Source organism: Panthera uncia, chromosome B1 (genome assembly GCF_023721935.1).
Source record: "Panthera uncia isolate 11264 chromosome B1, Puncia_PCG_1.0, whole genome shotgun sequence".
Taxonomy (NCBI): domain Eukaryota; kingdom Metazoa; phylum Chordata; class Mammalia; order Carnivora; family Felidae; genus Panthera; species Panthera uncia.
The window spans coordinates 66859089-66874151 of record NC_064811.1 but is presented as its reverse complement, the minus strand read 5'-3'; the positions used below and the strand labels follow the sequence as shown (position 1 = coordinate 66874151).

General features: G+C 44.8%; 1 protein-coding gene across 3 annotated transcripts in view; it reads left to right on the top strand.

Moving 5' to 3' along the window:
- Positions 1-1147: 1147 nt before the first annotated feature.
- HPSE (heparanase) overlaps positions 1148-15063 on the top strand; it is a 39676-nt gene continuing 25760 nt past the window's right edge. For 2 of the 3 annotated variants that reach the window (XM_049630793.1, XM_049630792.1), the window contains exons 1-2: positions 1148-1477; positions 14529-14674. In XM_049630793.1, coding sequence (XP_049486750.1) covers positions 1251-1477; positions 14529-14674 — 373 coding nt within the window. In that variant the 5' untranslated portion in view covers positions 1148-1250. The remainder of the gene's footprint in view (positions 1478-14528; positions 14675-15063) is intronic. The other variant, XM_049630791.1, reaches the window with a different exon arrangement.

The following is a 15063-nucleotide window of genomic DNA, read 5'->3' as shown; positions in this document are numbered from 1 at the left end:
GTCATGAGGTTTAGTGAGTGCAATGGACAAGACAAACCCCATCTCTGCTTTCATGGAGTCTGTAATGTAGCAGATGAGCCCAATATGGGAGCAATAGTCACAATACAAGCAAATGTGGTAAGTTCTAGCCAATTCGGGGTGCAGTGAGAGTATGTCATGGGGACTTTCAGCTGCCTGGAGGTTCAGTCATAGCTTCTTTGAGGAAGTTATGTTTCAGCTGAGACAGGATGCCATTTGCTAGGGGTTTGTGTAACTTTCTTCACATCCCAATTTGACACTTGGACAGAGTCCGGGCCCTCATGTGTAAACGGGGCATAAAGTGCACTTGGCAGAGTTGTGGGAATGAAGAGAATACAAGTAAAGCACTTCTTAGGGCATCTGGCCTAGAATAAGCCCTAAGTGCGAGGTGCTAGTCACCCTTATTTATCAGTGTAAGGCATCAGGGGAAAACTGAAAGAGTTTGCCCAACAGCTAAACATAAATGTACAGAGGGGAAATTTGGCATTGGCTCCAAATCCAAGAGACAGTCACTACCCCGGACTTGTCTGGAGGCTTCACGGCCTGAGTTTCAGGTGCTGGAGCACCTGACACGTTAAGGCTCTGCCCAGTACTGTTTCCATGGTTAAATTGGTAAGGAATTTTTCAGGGTTGATCTCTTTCTAGCTGTAGGTGAACCGACGCCCGGGTCAGATTTTTTCATGTAAAAGTAACACGCCTGGGAAACAGCTCTCTGGTCAGAGGACACACGGTTAATCAAGTGACAAGCAAGTGTTGCTGAGCCAGATGCGAGGGGGAATGGCCAAGGCTCAACTGGAGGTTTTAGCTGAGGGTCAGAAGACCCGGCGCCACCCCGATGACGCCTGGAAGTGGGGCACGCGGGCCACGACCTTGCGCTCCGGGGTTCGGGATGCCCAGCGCCGGTCCGCGGGCGCTCCCCCTCCAGGCCTCCTGGACTCACGGATCCGGCCACGTCCGCACCCTCCGAGCGCGGGTGGGTGATTTCGAAAGTGGGCGTGACCGGCCCCGAGGGGAAAGCGTGCTACGAAGTGGGAGTGAGCGGGGGAGGCGGGGCGGCGAGAACAGGGAGCCGGGGGAGGGATGCAGGGCTGGAATGGGAGGGTTGCAGGGCGCGGTGGGAGGGGTGAGGCGCGAGGGAGAAAAGGGCGCTGTGGGGCGGCGGGAGGAAGTGCGCCAGGTCCCGGCTCCCGCTGCGAGGTGCTCCGCGGGTGGACCGGCCAGGTGAGCCCGAGATGCCGCTGCGCTGGAAGCCAGGGCCGCCGCTGCCGCAGCTGCTGCTGCTCCTGGGGCCGCTCGGCCCCTTCTCCCCGCGCGCACCGGCGGGACTCGCGCAGGCGGACGACGCCGCGGAGCTGGACTTCTCCACCGAGCGGCCGGTGCACCTGGTGAGTCCCGCCTTCCTGTCCTTCACCATCGACGCCAACCTGGCCACGGACCCGCGGTTCCTCACCTTCCTGGGGTAAGCGCCGGCCTCTGCCTGTCCCTGGGTCCTGCCTTCCTGACAGCCACGCCCGGGAACCTTTATCTCTCTGTCTCTGCCTCTCTCCTTCCATCCCGCCTTTCCTCCCTCCCTCTCCTGTGACAGCCGCCCCCAAACCACTCGTTCCCGCCTGCATTCATTCAGCGAGTGCTGCCTGAGCGCCAACTGAGGGCCAGGTATTACGGGGAAATTTGGAAAAGAAACTTGCCACCTGCCCCAGAAACACTTCTGGAGGAGGGGACTCGGGCAAGTGTACCTGGAGCCTGTGAGCCCTTGAATTTGCAGCACAGTGTAGGACAGGTAAGATTGTGGACCAGGCGTCCTTCGCTTAAACTCTGTTAGGAAGGTTAAAAGGAAAAAAAGAAAAAAGAAGGCAGATGTTAAAAGTCTCAAAGAAGAGTAAGTGTGTGTGCTGTGTGTGTGTGTGTGTGTGTGTGTGTAAAATATAATTTTATATATTTTAAAATAAACTTTCAAAGAGCAGTTTTAGGTTCACAGCAAAGTTGAGCACAAGGTACAGAGATTTCCAGGATTACACTATATTTTTTTAAAAAATCTAAGTATTAGAGGCACCTGTGTGGCTCAGTTGGTTAAGCCTCCGACTCTTGGTTTGGGCTCAGGTCATGATCTCACGGTTTCATGAGTTCAAGCCCCTTATGGGGCTCTGTACTGACAGTGCAGAGCCTGCTTGGGATTCTCTCTCTCTCCCACTCTCTCTGTCCCTCCCCGACTTTCACTGCCTCTGTCTCTCTCAAAATAAAGAAACAAACTTAAAAAAAAAATCTAAATATTAAGTAAAGGAGACCTAGGAGACTATTGCAGTGACTTACAGAGCCTTAATAAAAAGATATGTTTCCAACACGAGACTGGAAAATCAGCTGTAATTTTTTCTCCCCTGAAAGAGACAAACTGGTGCATGTTCACTGGCCCCCGCCTCCTAAATGCAGGCTGATCCCAGGACAGGGAGCTTCAGGGACAGTCCCAGGTCATCTAGGCCACTCATCTAGATCATGAGAGCCTCCAGAGATGGCCACACCTCAACCAACACACACAGCTGAGAATCTCATCATTGCCAAACACCCACACCCTGTCCTTTCTGCGCCCACTCTGTCAGCTGAACTGCCATTGCTAATTTCAGTCATTTGTTCTGCCCATAAAAGCAGGTAGCCTAATGGTTAAGAGATTGGCAGTCTGACCACACTAACTTGATTCCCATCTCTGCCAGAGTTGGGTGGCTTGCTTGTTACAGGTTGCTTGGCAACTCCAAGCCTCAATTCCTTCACCTGTAGAATAGAACTTCTAAAGCCTTTTGGTGGGATTGTTCTGAGGACTTCATGAGACAGTATAGAAGTACTTAGCACAGTGTTTGACACAGAGTGTTCAAAATTTAAGGTCATTGCTTCTTCTTGGAAAATGAGGAGTATTGCTAACCACTCACCAGTTCTCTGTGTGTTTCTTTCCATCAGAGTTAACCTCCATCTTTCCCTGTGGTAGCAGAGGGAGAATTTCCTGGTGGAGAGGAACCCCCATGTTTTGCCCTTCCCCTTGGGAACAGGAAGCTGAATACCACACAGCAGGTGGTTGGAGACAGATTACTCTGCAGAAATGCTGAACTACAGGGCCCCTTGTGTGAGCACCTCAGGCTAGCTTGGGAGGTGGTGGGGGGGTGATGATAGGAAAAGAGAGGGTGTGGAGGTGCCTTGCTAAAAACAGAGGCACTGACTAAACCACTTTCCTGAAACGGGAGAACTCAAGTCCTGTTCTGCTGCTGCAGCTAGCCTGTGCCCACCCCTCCCCAAGGAAGGGCATCTGGGGATTCTTCCCGGAGAAAAACATCCAAAGGAAAAAACCTACAGCATGACTTTTAGGGTCCAGGCCTGATCGCCCTGCAGTCAAGCTAACACATGGGCTAGCGCCATCCTCATCCTCCCCACCCCCAACACACACAGAACTTCCAGTCTGCAGTTCAGCTAGGGTGATACCTTTGTCTCTTGTCTTCCATAGCACTCTTTCTTCCCCGCTGGCCCCACCTTTTGGTTGAAGGCTGGAGGGTAATGAAAACCAAAAGACTATATTGTGCAGTAGATAAAACTCCGTGTAGTCCTGCTCATACGGGCTCCTGACCACGCCAGTCCACTCCCTTGGCAGCGGCTGTCGTCCATGCCTGTTCCTCAGGGGCATCTGCAAGCCCTTCCATACTATTCCCAGCCGAGATCTGAAAAGACTGAGGCTCAGATAAGCAGGAGCTCCCTCCCTCTTGCTCTCAGCTAAGACCTAGCTTCTGAATGAGGGTCTGAGAGTCCCTCTTGCCAGGGTGGTTAGCACAGTGCCCAAAGTGACCTGGCCATCTCAGAAGGCAACACTAAGCTTAATAGCTGTGAGATGGGTGTTGTTCTGGTACCGTTCCTCAAAGGGAAAGCCGCTCAGGCAAAGATGGCAACGGCTGAGCAGAGCAAAGCTCCAGTAATAAGGAGAGGGTAATTAAAATAATTGAGCCTTTGTCATATGCCAGGCCCCGTTTGTAGCATTTCCTAGGTGTTAATGCATTTATTCCTTCCTACAAAACTATGAGGTCAGTGATATTATCATCTCCATTTTAAAAAATGAAGAGGGGCGCTGGGGTGGCTCGGTTGCATAAGCGTCTGACTTCGGCTCAGGTCATGATCTCATGGTTCGTGGGTGCGAGCCCCGCATCGGGCTCTGTGGTGACAGCTCAGAGCCTGGAGCCTGCTTCGGATTCTGTGTCTCCCTCTCTCTCTGCCCCTCCCCTGCTCACGCTCTGTCTCTCAATAATAAATAAACATTGAAAATTTAAAAAAAAAGAAAAGAAAAGAAAACATTGAGGTTTAGGGAAACTCTGTAACTGGCCCCTAGTCAGCCAGCTATTCATGAAGGAGCAGAGTCTGGACCTAGATACTAATTGCAGGGACAAGAGTATACAAAAACAAAGTAAGCAGTTTATATTTCTTAAAGCAGTAGGGTAGGGTATAGAGGAAAAAGATTGTCCAGAAACAAATTGAGGAGACTGATATAATGAAAAGAAGCACTGACCCGAGAGTAGGAGAATCAGGGCCCAAACCTCTGAGGTGCTTCAACAGAATCCTAAGCAAATTTAATCAGATGGCGTGGTCTGGTTTCCCATCACAGCAAACAGATGTGTTTTGTTTTGTTTTTCCACATTTGCAGTTAGAGAACGTAGAGTGCACAGAACTTAAGTGCCAATGATAGAACAATCTAGAATTGGAAAGGAACATCTTTTCAGTTTGCCTTCTTCCCAGAGGTAATCAACAACCTGATCAAAAACTTCCTAAGCTGATGTGCAGAGCTCTGAACAGGCACTGACCCTCAAAGAAGGGAGCGTTGAGACCAGCACTGCTCAACAGATAGAACGTGAGCCTCATATGCAAACTACGTGTGCAATTTAAAACTTTTTGGTGGGATGCCTGGGTGGCTCAGTCAGTTAAGCATACAACTTTGGCCCAGGTCATGATCTCACAGTTTGTGAGTTTGAGCGTCAGGCTCTGTGCTGATAGCTCAGAGCCTGGAGCCTGCTTTGGATTCTGTGTCTCCCTCTCTCTGCCCCTCCCCTGCTTGCTCTCTGTCTCTCTCTCTCAAAAATAAATAAAAACATTAAAAAAAATAAAAATAAAAAAAATTTTTTGGTAAGTCATATTTAAAAAAGAAACAGGTGAAGTTAATTTTAATAATATATTTTATGTAACACAAAATATCCAAAGTATTATCATTTCAACATGTCATCAATATAAAAATATTAATGAGATCTCTTACACTCCTTTTCACATCAGGTCTTCAAAATCTGGGGTCTATTTTATGCTCTTAGCACATCTCAATTCAGACTAGCCACATTTCAAATCCTAGCCACATTGGCTAGTGGTTACCATCTTGGCAATGAAGCCCACACTGCAAACAAGATACAGACACAAGCACAGTCCTCTAACACGAGGTAAAAAAGGAGAGTGCGAGTCAGTGCTAGAGTTCGTAGGGACTACAGAGCGGGAAAGGTGGTGCTAAATGTCGACAGCAGTAATAATGCAGTTGTGCTTGCTTTTCATAAAGGTTTGCTTATTTTTTTCCAGCAAAGTTCATTCCTTTTTGCCAGTCTGATGAATAGTTATTAATAATGACTTTCAGTAATCAGATTCCTGCATCTTCATGGACAAAATTGCTTTTCTTATTTGGAAAGTCACTTATAATCAACGTCAGGTGCACGTTTTGAAAACTGATGTTGGAAATAACCTCAGGCCCTCTGCGTGCCTATTGCTGAGAGAATGAACCACAGCCAGAGAAACAGAACTGAGAACAGTTACAAGCCATAGACTCACATTTCCTGACCCCCAAGAAGCACTCTCTCCCTGATTAAGTGCTCATTGTTCCCTTCTCTCCCAAACCTTTCATTGTGCTCTCTGGAGCCCTTTGCATAGTACCCCTGCTTTATCCTCCTCACAGACTATTCCCACCCTAGCTAAAACTTGGCTCTTCTCTAAAGACCCAAGTGGAGAAAGAGACGTGCCTACTTCCCTGAGGTAGCCCTTTGGGGTAGAAACTATGCATTCTCCAATATTGCAGCCCTTTTCCCATTCACCAATGCACCTTCTAGGTGATTGCCCACCATTTTGAATGTAGTTCAAATCCCTACTGGATTGTTACCTTGGGCAATAGCCTCCTTTTGTTCAGATTCCTTGTCTGTAAAAAGAGGATAATAATGATACCTACCTCTCTGGTTTGTTTCGGGATCGAGTAAAATATTTTATGCCAAGTGTCCAAAACACTGAGTTTGCACAAACCTAGTGCATGCTAGAGATGACGGTCATGACTCCAGTGTGAGGTACACTCCTCTATGTCTGGCTCTCATCCTATGCTCCTTATCACTGCGCTGTGCTTTATTCTGACTCATTCTCCTTATCGATGAAAGATTGGCATTGGTTTCACAGTTTTCTCTCCCCTCCCACGTTCCACCATCATCCTAGATGACTTCAAGTGCACTTGAATAAACTGTCTCTCAATCTCTTCACACCCATGCTTCATAATACTCGTCACTCACTGTTATATTGGAACCAGCTTGTACTATCTTATGAAATGTGTGCAGCTCTTCCCAATTCCACATTCACTGGCATCAATGCTGCCATCTTGAATCAGCCCTGGTGGGTATTTACACCACGGAAATTGGCAAGTGCTAAAAAACAGGGCACTTGCTTTTAGGGAGCCAGCTTGCTAGCACACACCGCTTCACCCCATTTCAACCACTTCATGCCACGGCCATGCCTCTTTTCATCATTAAGAACCTTTTAACATCTGAAGTCGTAAATGAAAATCTCCCATTCGTGGACCACACTCTTTACCCTCTTACATTTTCACTCTGTGGATCCACCACAACTATTTGTTACTTAACCTCCACTGGACAGCCTTTTCCTGTCTCTACTTCTTCCACATCTCATTTGGGCTTCTTGGTTTGCCACATGAATCATTCTTGTGATAACACCCCCAAACTGCTGCTCCATGGTTCTTCCTGCCAAACCCAAACCTATAGCTCCGAACCTAGCTACAGTTTCCCTTTTCAGGGGAAGGTTACCATGAAGTCTGGGGAGGAAAAATATTGCCTGATTATGAATTATAGTGCCTATTAATAAGCCACTTTTTTGTATTTGCCTTTGCCTCCTGTCTTAGTGTGCCTCCCTAAATAGCTGGGCTCTTAGCTCTTGGGGCAGAGGGGAATGTTCCAGCCACATGGGTTGCCCTATAAATTCGTGGCCTCCAGACTTACTTGGCCCTAGGGCTACCCCTTAATTCTTCATTTCTCTGCCTCTCTCATTCTCCACGTCCTTACAACTCTGATCCCATTTCCACCTCATCACTTTTAACCCATGTATGACCACCTTTCTGTTTCCCAAAGAAAATGAAGTCACTGGACAAGAACTTCCTTTTCTTCTTGCCACCAAATCTGCATACATACCATGGCCACATCTAGCTTTCTTCCTTTCTCTCTCCTCACACCAGCGCTTCTAGCTCTGGTGCCCTGTAGCCTCCCCAAGGACTTTGCTCTATCAGTCATCTCTTCTCTTCTCCCCCGTATTTAATCTCTCCCTTTTGACTGAGTCCTTCCCCACAGCGTAGAAAAATCTCAAGTCTTTCCTGTCTCAAACGCCACCCTGTATGTATGCCTCTGCAGGAACTGCCCTCTTTCTCTCTTCCCCTTTGTGGCCTTCCTTACTGCCTGCCCACTCCTTCCTTGGTCCACCTTCACGATGTCCCTATCGTGGTGTCATAAAATCAATGTCTCCAGTATCACAATGGCCTTTTGTTGCAAAATCCAATAAACGCCTTTCAGTCTGTATCTTATTTGGTCTCAGTCATGGGTTTAATTTCCCGGTGTCCCCCACAATTCATACATTGAAGTCTTAACCCCGTATCTCAGCATGAGACCTTATTTGGAAATAGTGCCACTGAGGATATAATTGGTTAAGAACTAGTCGTACCAGAATGGAAGGAGCCCTAATCCATTATGACTGATGTCCTTGCAAGTAGAGGAAATCTGGAGACCGATATGCACACAGAGAGAACACTGTGTGAAGACTGGAGTAAACGCTGCCACAGGGAAATCAGAAGCTGGGAGAGAACCTGGAACGGATCCTTCCCCGGTAACTTTAGAGGATGCGCGGCCTCGCCAACACCTTGATTTCAGATTTCTAGCCTCCACATCTAAAAGAAAGTAAATTTATGGGGCGCCTGGATGGCTCAGTCGGTTAGGTGTCTGATTTTGGCTCAGGTCATGATCTCACAGTGCACGAGTTTGAGCCCCTCGTCAGGCTCTGTGCTGACAGCTCAGAGTCTGGAGCCTGCTTCAGATTCTGTGTCTCCCTCTCTGTGTGCCCCTACCTGGCTTGTGCTCGGTCTCTCTCAGTCTCTCAAAAATGAATAAACGTTAAAAAAAAAATTTTTTTTTAAAGAAAGTAAATTTCCCTGTGTAAGCCACTGGTTTGTGGTACTTTGTTACCACAGCCCGAGCAAAGTAATGGAGGCTCTTGGAAGCATTTGGCAAGGTTGACGATTGAAACTCTTATGTTGCCTCCATTTCTGGGGGTTTCCCGTGCCTCTTTAACACTTCGTCTCTTTCTCTAGTTTGTCTCAAATGTTGGATGTTCCTCAGGCCTCTGGCTTAGGCCTTCTTTTCACATCACGGAATCTCCTGAGTGGTCTCACCCACTTTCAGGGCTCGAATTCATGCAGTGGTATGCTGGGAAGTGTTTAGCAATTGGCTCTTGGGGACGAGAGGAAACTGATTTACGGTGTTTTGTGTTTTTGTTTTTGTTTTTCTTTTTTTCTGATTTCTGTGGTATATATACTCCCACCATGGCTGGTTTCAAACTGCCAAGAGTTTAACAGCTTGTTCTCAAAATATAACAACTGGCGGGGCGCCTGGGTGGCTCAGTCGGCTAAGCATCCGACTTCGGCTCAGGTCACGATCTCGCGGTCCGTGAGTTAGAGCCCCACGTCGGGCTCTGGGCTGATGGCTCAGAGCCTGGAGCCTGCTTCCGATTCTGTGTCTCCCTCTCTGTCTGCCCCTCCCCTGTTCATACTCTGTCTCTCTCTGTCTCAAAAATAAATAAAAAACATTAAAAAAAAATTAAAATATAACAACTGGCTCTCACAGCTGGTATGAGCCAGTACAAGCTGGCTCCAGCGCATCTCTGCTTTTGTGTCAGAGACAAGCAGTTTATTTTTACACGTAAGGTAAGATAAAAATACCTGTAGTCTTTTCTTTCTGTTAACAAACTGCTCTGTAAATAGAATATCTGCGGCTGCTTTTATGTGTCCTTTTATTTCCATACCGCTGTGGTGGTGGTAGAGGCCCCGCCCCCTTTTCTTTTTTCTGTCTGTGATAGAAACAGTGTATCTCTGATCAATTTTGTTTTTAGGACTCGTTTTGCAGCTGTTTAAAGTCTGGTTTTTGTCAGAGGACATCAGTCTTGTATTCTCAAAATAAGGAAATGTTCCCCTGCAAAGGAGATAGTGAAAAAGGTCTTTAATACCAACACTTTGCAACACGTGACTTCCTTTACTTGGCAGGAGCTATAGCACTGAGTTTCTATTGTGCTCAGAAAACAGTCTTTGTCTGGCTCTACTTGCCCTTTCACCAGGGAGCACTCGCTTATTCATTCACTTAACAAATATTTATTAAGCGCCAGCTGTGTGCCTTGCACTTATGTAGTGCTAAGGAGATTCTGATGAGCCAGACAGATAAGAGCTTACAGGGGTGGAGGGGAGACAGGTAGTAAACCAAGCAAATAAGTAAGTTAATTTCAGAAAGTGGTGAATCCTTTGAAGAACATGCAGGGCAATGTGACCGAGAGTGACCCGAGGTGGTATAGTCACTATCTCTGGGAAGCAGGCTCTGGGACTCAGGCATCTGACACGGGCTGTGCACAGATATGTATCTTGAGGTACCATAGCTCCTTCTACATTGTGCTGGTTTTCCCTCCATTTCCCAGAGAGCACCAGTGTCTGGTATTGCTTGCGAATACCAGCTACATAACAAATCTAAATGAGCTTCCTCTGTCATCCAATGCAATCAAAATGCCGAGGACTGAAATCAGTGCCTGGCCAAAGGCAGGGGAAAAGAACCAGTCTCAAGAGACTCTGAGGAAGTACCTTGTATCAGTTTTAGGGCTGTGTCTCTGCACCTGTGGGCTGGGGGTTACTAGTCACCGACATTTAGATCGAGGACTGTGCATCCTGCACCTCGCCTAGATGTGTCCCTGAGCTCCTGTTACACATGACCAAGGGCCAGATGGAAGTATGTTTTTTTTTGGTTTTCCTTTAGCATCTCAAATTCTACAAAACTGCGTGCCTTCCCCGCCCTCATGGCCATCTCCAGTCTATCACCTGTTCTTCATCTCAGCAAATATTACCATTTTCCAACATGCTTCCCAGGGGTAATCCTTGACTCTTCTGCAATATCCAATTAAACACCGAATCTAGTTCTACCTCCACAGGTGTCCTGAATGTATCCACCTCTCTCCATCCCCACTGCTGTTCTCTTACCTCAGCCCATCACTTTCAGTTTATATAAATGTGACCACAGTGTTGGTCCTTCTCTTCAGTTATTTACACTACAGCCTGAGATTCTTTTCTAAAATGGAAGGCTAGTGAGGCCATTCCACTGCTTTAAATCCTTCCATAGCTCTATATTGCCCTCACAGAAAATTGGATTCCAGGACATGGGGGCTCATAGTCCCTACGTGGTACAGCCCTATCTGCCTCTCCAGTCTGTCTTCTCCCTGCTCTCAATCTGTAGGCTGTAACTACACCCATTAGCTCTTCAGCGGTGCCATATTCTCTTCTACCTCTGGTCTTTATGGACATTTCCCTACACCTGGAACACTTGCTTCAATCCCATCTATCTTTGATCTGGATTAGATTTATTCCTTTTGAATGTCTAACACTGAAACTACTTCTCCCGAAAACCCCTAACCACACATGATCCCCAGCCCAAAGTCTGGGTCCCCTTTGTATGTTCTCATAACACTGTTTTGGAATTGCCTACTTACTTGTTTATATATATATACGTATATATATACATATATATATATGTATATACGTATGTATGTATGTATATGTATATATGTATACATATGTATATATGTATGTATGTATATATATGTATATGTGTATATATGTATATATATGTATGCAAGATTGTAAATTATATGAGAGCAATCTCTGTTTTATTTGCTATTGTATCCCCAGAAACTAGCATAATGCTAGTATATATGTATATATATATACGTGTATATGTATATATATATGTACATATATGTATGCATATGTACATATATATATGTATGTATGTATATGTATATGCAAGATTGTAAATTATATGAGAGCAATTTCTGTTTTATTTGCTATTGTATCCCCAGAAACTAGCATAATGCCTGGCAGAGTGGGCCTGCCATGTATATTTATTGATTAATGAATGGATAGCTATGTGTCCCTTCACTAAATTTTGGTTTCTTCACCTAGTCTTAAAAAAATAGAAACATATACACAAAACTACCTTGTATAAATTAAAATGTCATTTGCTTATTATGGAAAACTCATAAAATCAGAAAAGAGTCTACCATCCATCTCAGTACATAGTAATGACCCGTTATCTCCTTCTATATATATTATTTTCATTGCTGAAATCACACGATGCAGTTTTTTTTTTAATTGTGGTAAAATATACCAAACATAAAACTTACCATTTAACCATTTTAAGTGTGTAACTCAGTGCCATTAAGTACATCTACTGTTAGGGCACCTGGCTGGCTCAGTCGGTTAAGTGTCTGACTTCAGCTCATGTCATGATCTCACAGTTTGTGAGTTCAAGCCCCACATCGGGCTCTGTGCTGACAGCTCAGAGCCTGGAGCCTGCTTCGGATTCTGTGTCTCTCTCTCTGCCCCTCCCCTGCTCGCACTCTGTCTCTCTCTTTCTCAAAAATAAACATTAAAAAAGTTTTTTTTTTAAAGTATATCCACTGTTGTGCAACCATTACCATCACCCATCTTCAAACTTTATCTTCCCAAACTAAAACTCTGTGCCCGTCAAACAACAGTGCTCTCTTCCCCTCCCTACAGCTTTTTTTATTGGGGTTTGTAGCAAAGTGGAAGTGGGTTTCTTCTGATCCTTACATAGTCCAAGTTAGCATTTCCGTTTATTTTCAAGTGGTTTGAGGATTTCATGGCAGAGGCCATCCTTCCTGGTGTTCTTTGGTGCCAACAGATGTCTCCGTCAGCGCCAAATCCCAGGCTGATAACATTTTGGAAGCCTCACTTTGTGCTGCATTTCCTCATTCTAGGACCTACGACATATTTAGGCACCCATGAAAATATTCTAAGTTTTTTTTTTAAGATTTATTTGTTTATTTTTGAGAGAGAAAGCTTCAGCAGGGGAGGGGCAGAGATGAAGAGGGGGAGAATACCAAGCAGGCTCTGTGCTGACAGCCCCAATGTGGGGCTCAAACTCACAAACTTGAGATCATGACCTAAGCAAAGTCTGATGCTTAACCGACTGAGCCACCTAGGAGCTCCTCTAAGTTCTTTTAAGATCCAAAGAAAATGAACTTTTAGGTCAAAGAAAATATTTTAATACAATAGTGTTTGTCTTTATAGGAATATCATCATAAAATATAATTTTCAGTATTTTTTAGTGGAGGAATTGGACCATGAAGGCAAAAGTGCCTGTAGTACAGTAAAAATGGTGAGGAGGAATCACTGAAGTTTTTAATGCAGGAGACTTATCCTTTGGTCTATTTCCATCTTTGAATTTCTCTTTGCTAAGCATAAATAAAGATATCTTTAAAAAAAATTATTTATTTTGAGAAGGAGAGACAGCGAGCAGGGGAGAGGCAGAGGGAGAGGGAGAGAGAGAATCCCAAGCAGGCTCTGTGCTCTTAGCACAGAGGCCAGTATGGGGCTCAAACTCATGAACCGTGAGATCAGGACCTGAGCCAAAACCAAGAGTCGGGTGCTTAACTGACTGAGCCACCCAGACATCCCTGAAGACATCTTTCAAACATTTTACAAAGCAGTGTATATAGTTAAGCAATATCCTAAAATTTTAGATTTAAAAAATTTTTAATTTTAGGTAAGGTCTCTATTATGATGTTAAGAGGTATTGTCAATTAGTCCTCCTAGAATGATTTTCCAATTTGAAAGAACCTACATGTAAGTTAATTAATTGGACCATTCCAAAGAACTACACAACATTGGTTTTATGTGTTTTAAGAGAATTCAGAGCACAGTGTGGCCATAATCACATGTATGAGACTTCAGAAATGTATGGCAGCCGTCCCTGTTATCTGGCTCTCCTATTTTCTTAATTTTGTTTAAATATTCATGACATGTTCACCTTTCTGAGAGAAAGGATTATAAATCATTCTACTTCCATTCTATAGCATTTGGTACCATCTGAGCACATACTAGGCACCTATCAGGAGCATTTTTGACTTGATGAGATATGCATTTATAATTGCTTGAATTGAAGGGGTGCCAGGGTGGCTCAGTCAGTTGAGTATCTGACTTCGGCTCAGGTCATGATCTCACGGTTGGTGGGTTCAAGCCCCGAGTCAGGCTTTGTGCTGACAGCTTGGAGCCTGGAGCCTGCTTTGGATTATGTGTCTCCCTCTATCTCTGCCCCTCCCCTGCTCACACTCTGTCTGTCTCTCAATAAATAAATAAATACATAATGAATAAATAAAAATTAAAAAAATTGCTCAAATTGGAGTTGTTGATGATAGGAATTAGAATCTTATCTATCTAATTCATTTGACTTAAATTTAGAAGTATGGTTTTCCTTGAAAGCTGGAGCTAGGGAGAAGAGGAAGAATCTTAAGTCATTTATGAACTTCTCTGGAACATAAATTTTTGAAGACAGTCTATTTTTCAAAAAACACAGAGTCATCTTTCCTATAGTTTCTACTCTCTTAACCTCTTTTCCTCCATCAATCATAAAACGTTACAAGTTTTTTGAAAGTACTGAATGCTAGCCTACTTGTAAGTTAAAATATAAGTTCTTGCCAGAGTCAGAGGTCCCAGTTGCCTGCAGGTGCCCAGAAGTGTGACCTTGCAATTATATTCAGACTAAAGGGTGCCTGTATGGCTTAGTTGGTTGAGCATCCAACTCTCGATATCAGCTCAGGTCATAATCTCACGGTTCATGGGTTCTGGCCCTGCGTTGGGCTCTGCATTAATGGTACAGAGCCTGCTTGGGATTCTCTCTCTCTCTCTCTCTCTCTCTCTCTCTTTCTCTCTCTGCCCCTTCCGCATTCTCTCTCTCTAAATAAATAAACTTAAAAAAAAAAAGATTCAGACTGAGAAGATTTCCCGGTGATAGCCATTGGACTTCTCCCTCCCTCCCTCCTGTATAGCTAGATATTAAGAAATAGGTCCATCTAGAGAGAAGAGAGTAAACATGTTTCACTGGATTGTCTTGGAAAAAAATAACTTTAATTTCTTGCTTGTCTTCCAACAGTTCTACAAAACTTCGTACTTTGGCCAGAGGTTTGTCTCCTGCATACCTGAGATTTGGTGGCACCAAGACAGACTTTCTCATTTTTGATCCTAAGAAAGAACCAACCTTTGAAGAGAGAAGTTACTGGCAGTCTCAAGTCAACCAGGGTGAACTTTTTAAAGATTCACGATATGTTTTGATTCACTTGAGTCAGGCTTGAGCATTCTCAGAGAAGTGTTATTGCTGATATCTAACAATTAATAAGAAATCAAGGGCTCCCAACTGGCCAATGAAGGCACCCACACAAAAGGAGGAGGCAGTGGGCAGGTTTCCTCCTCTTGGTGTCTTCATGAATGTGAAACCTCACCAAAAAAATGTGTGCTGGGCATAACTGAGAGTTAATTGAGCTGTAAATAGGACGATGGTTGTAGCTGAAGGACACAGCTGCTTAGCAGGAGTGTGTGGGTAGAAGTGTGTCAATTTGAAAAGAGTACTTCCAGCTGAAGACATAAGTGATCGACTGAAACCCATTTATTTTGAAAATAGAATGTGGATG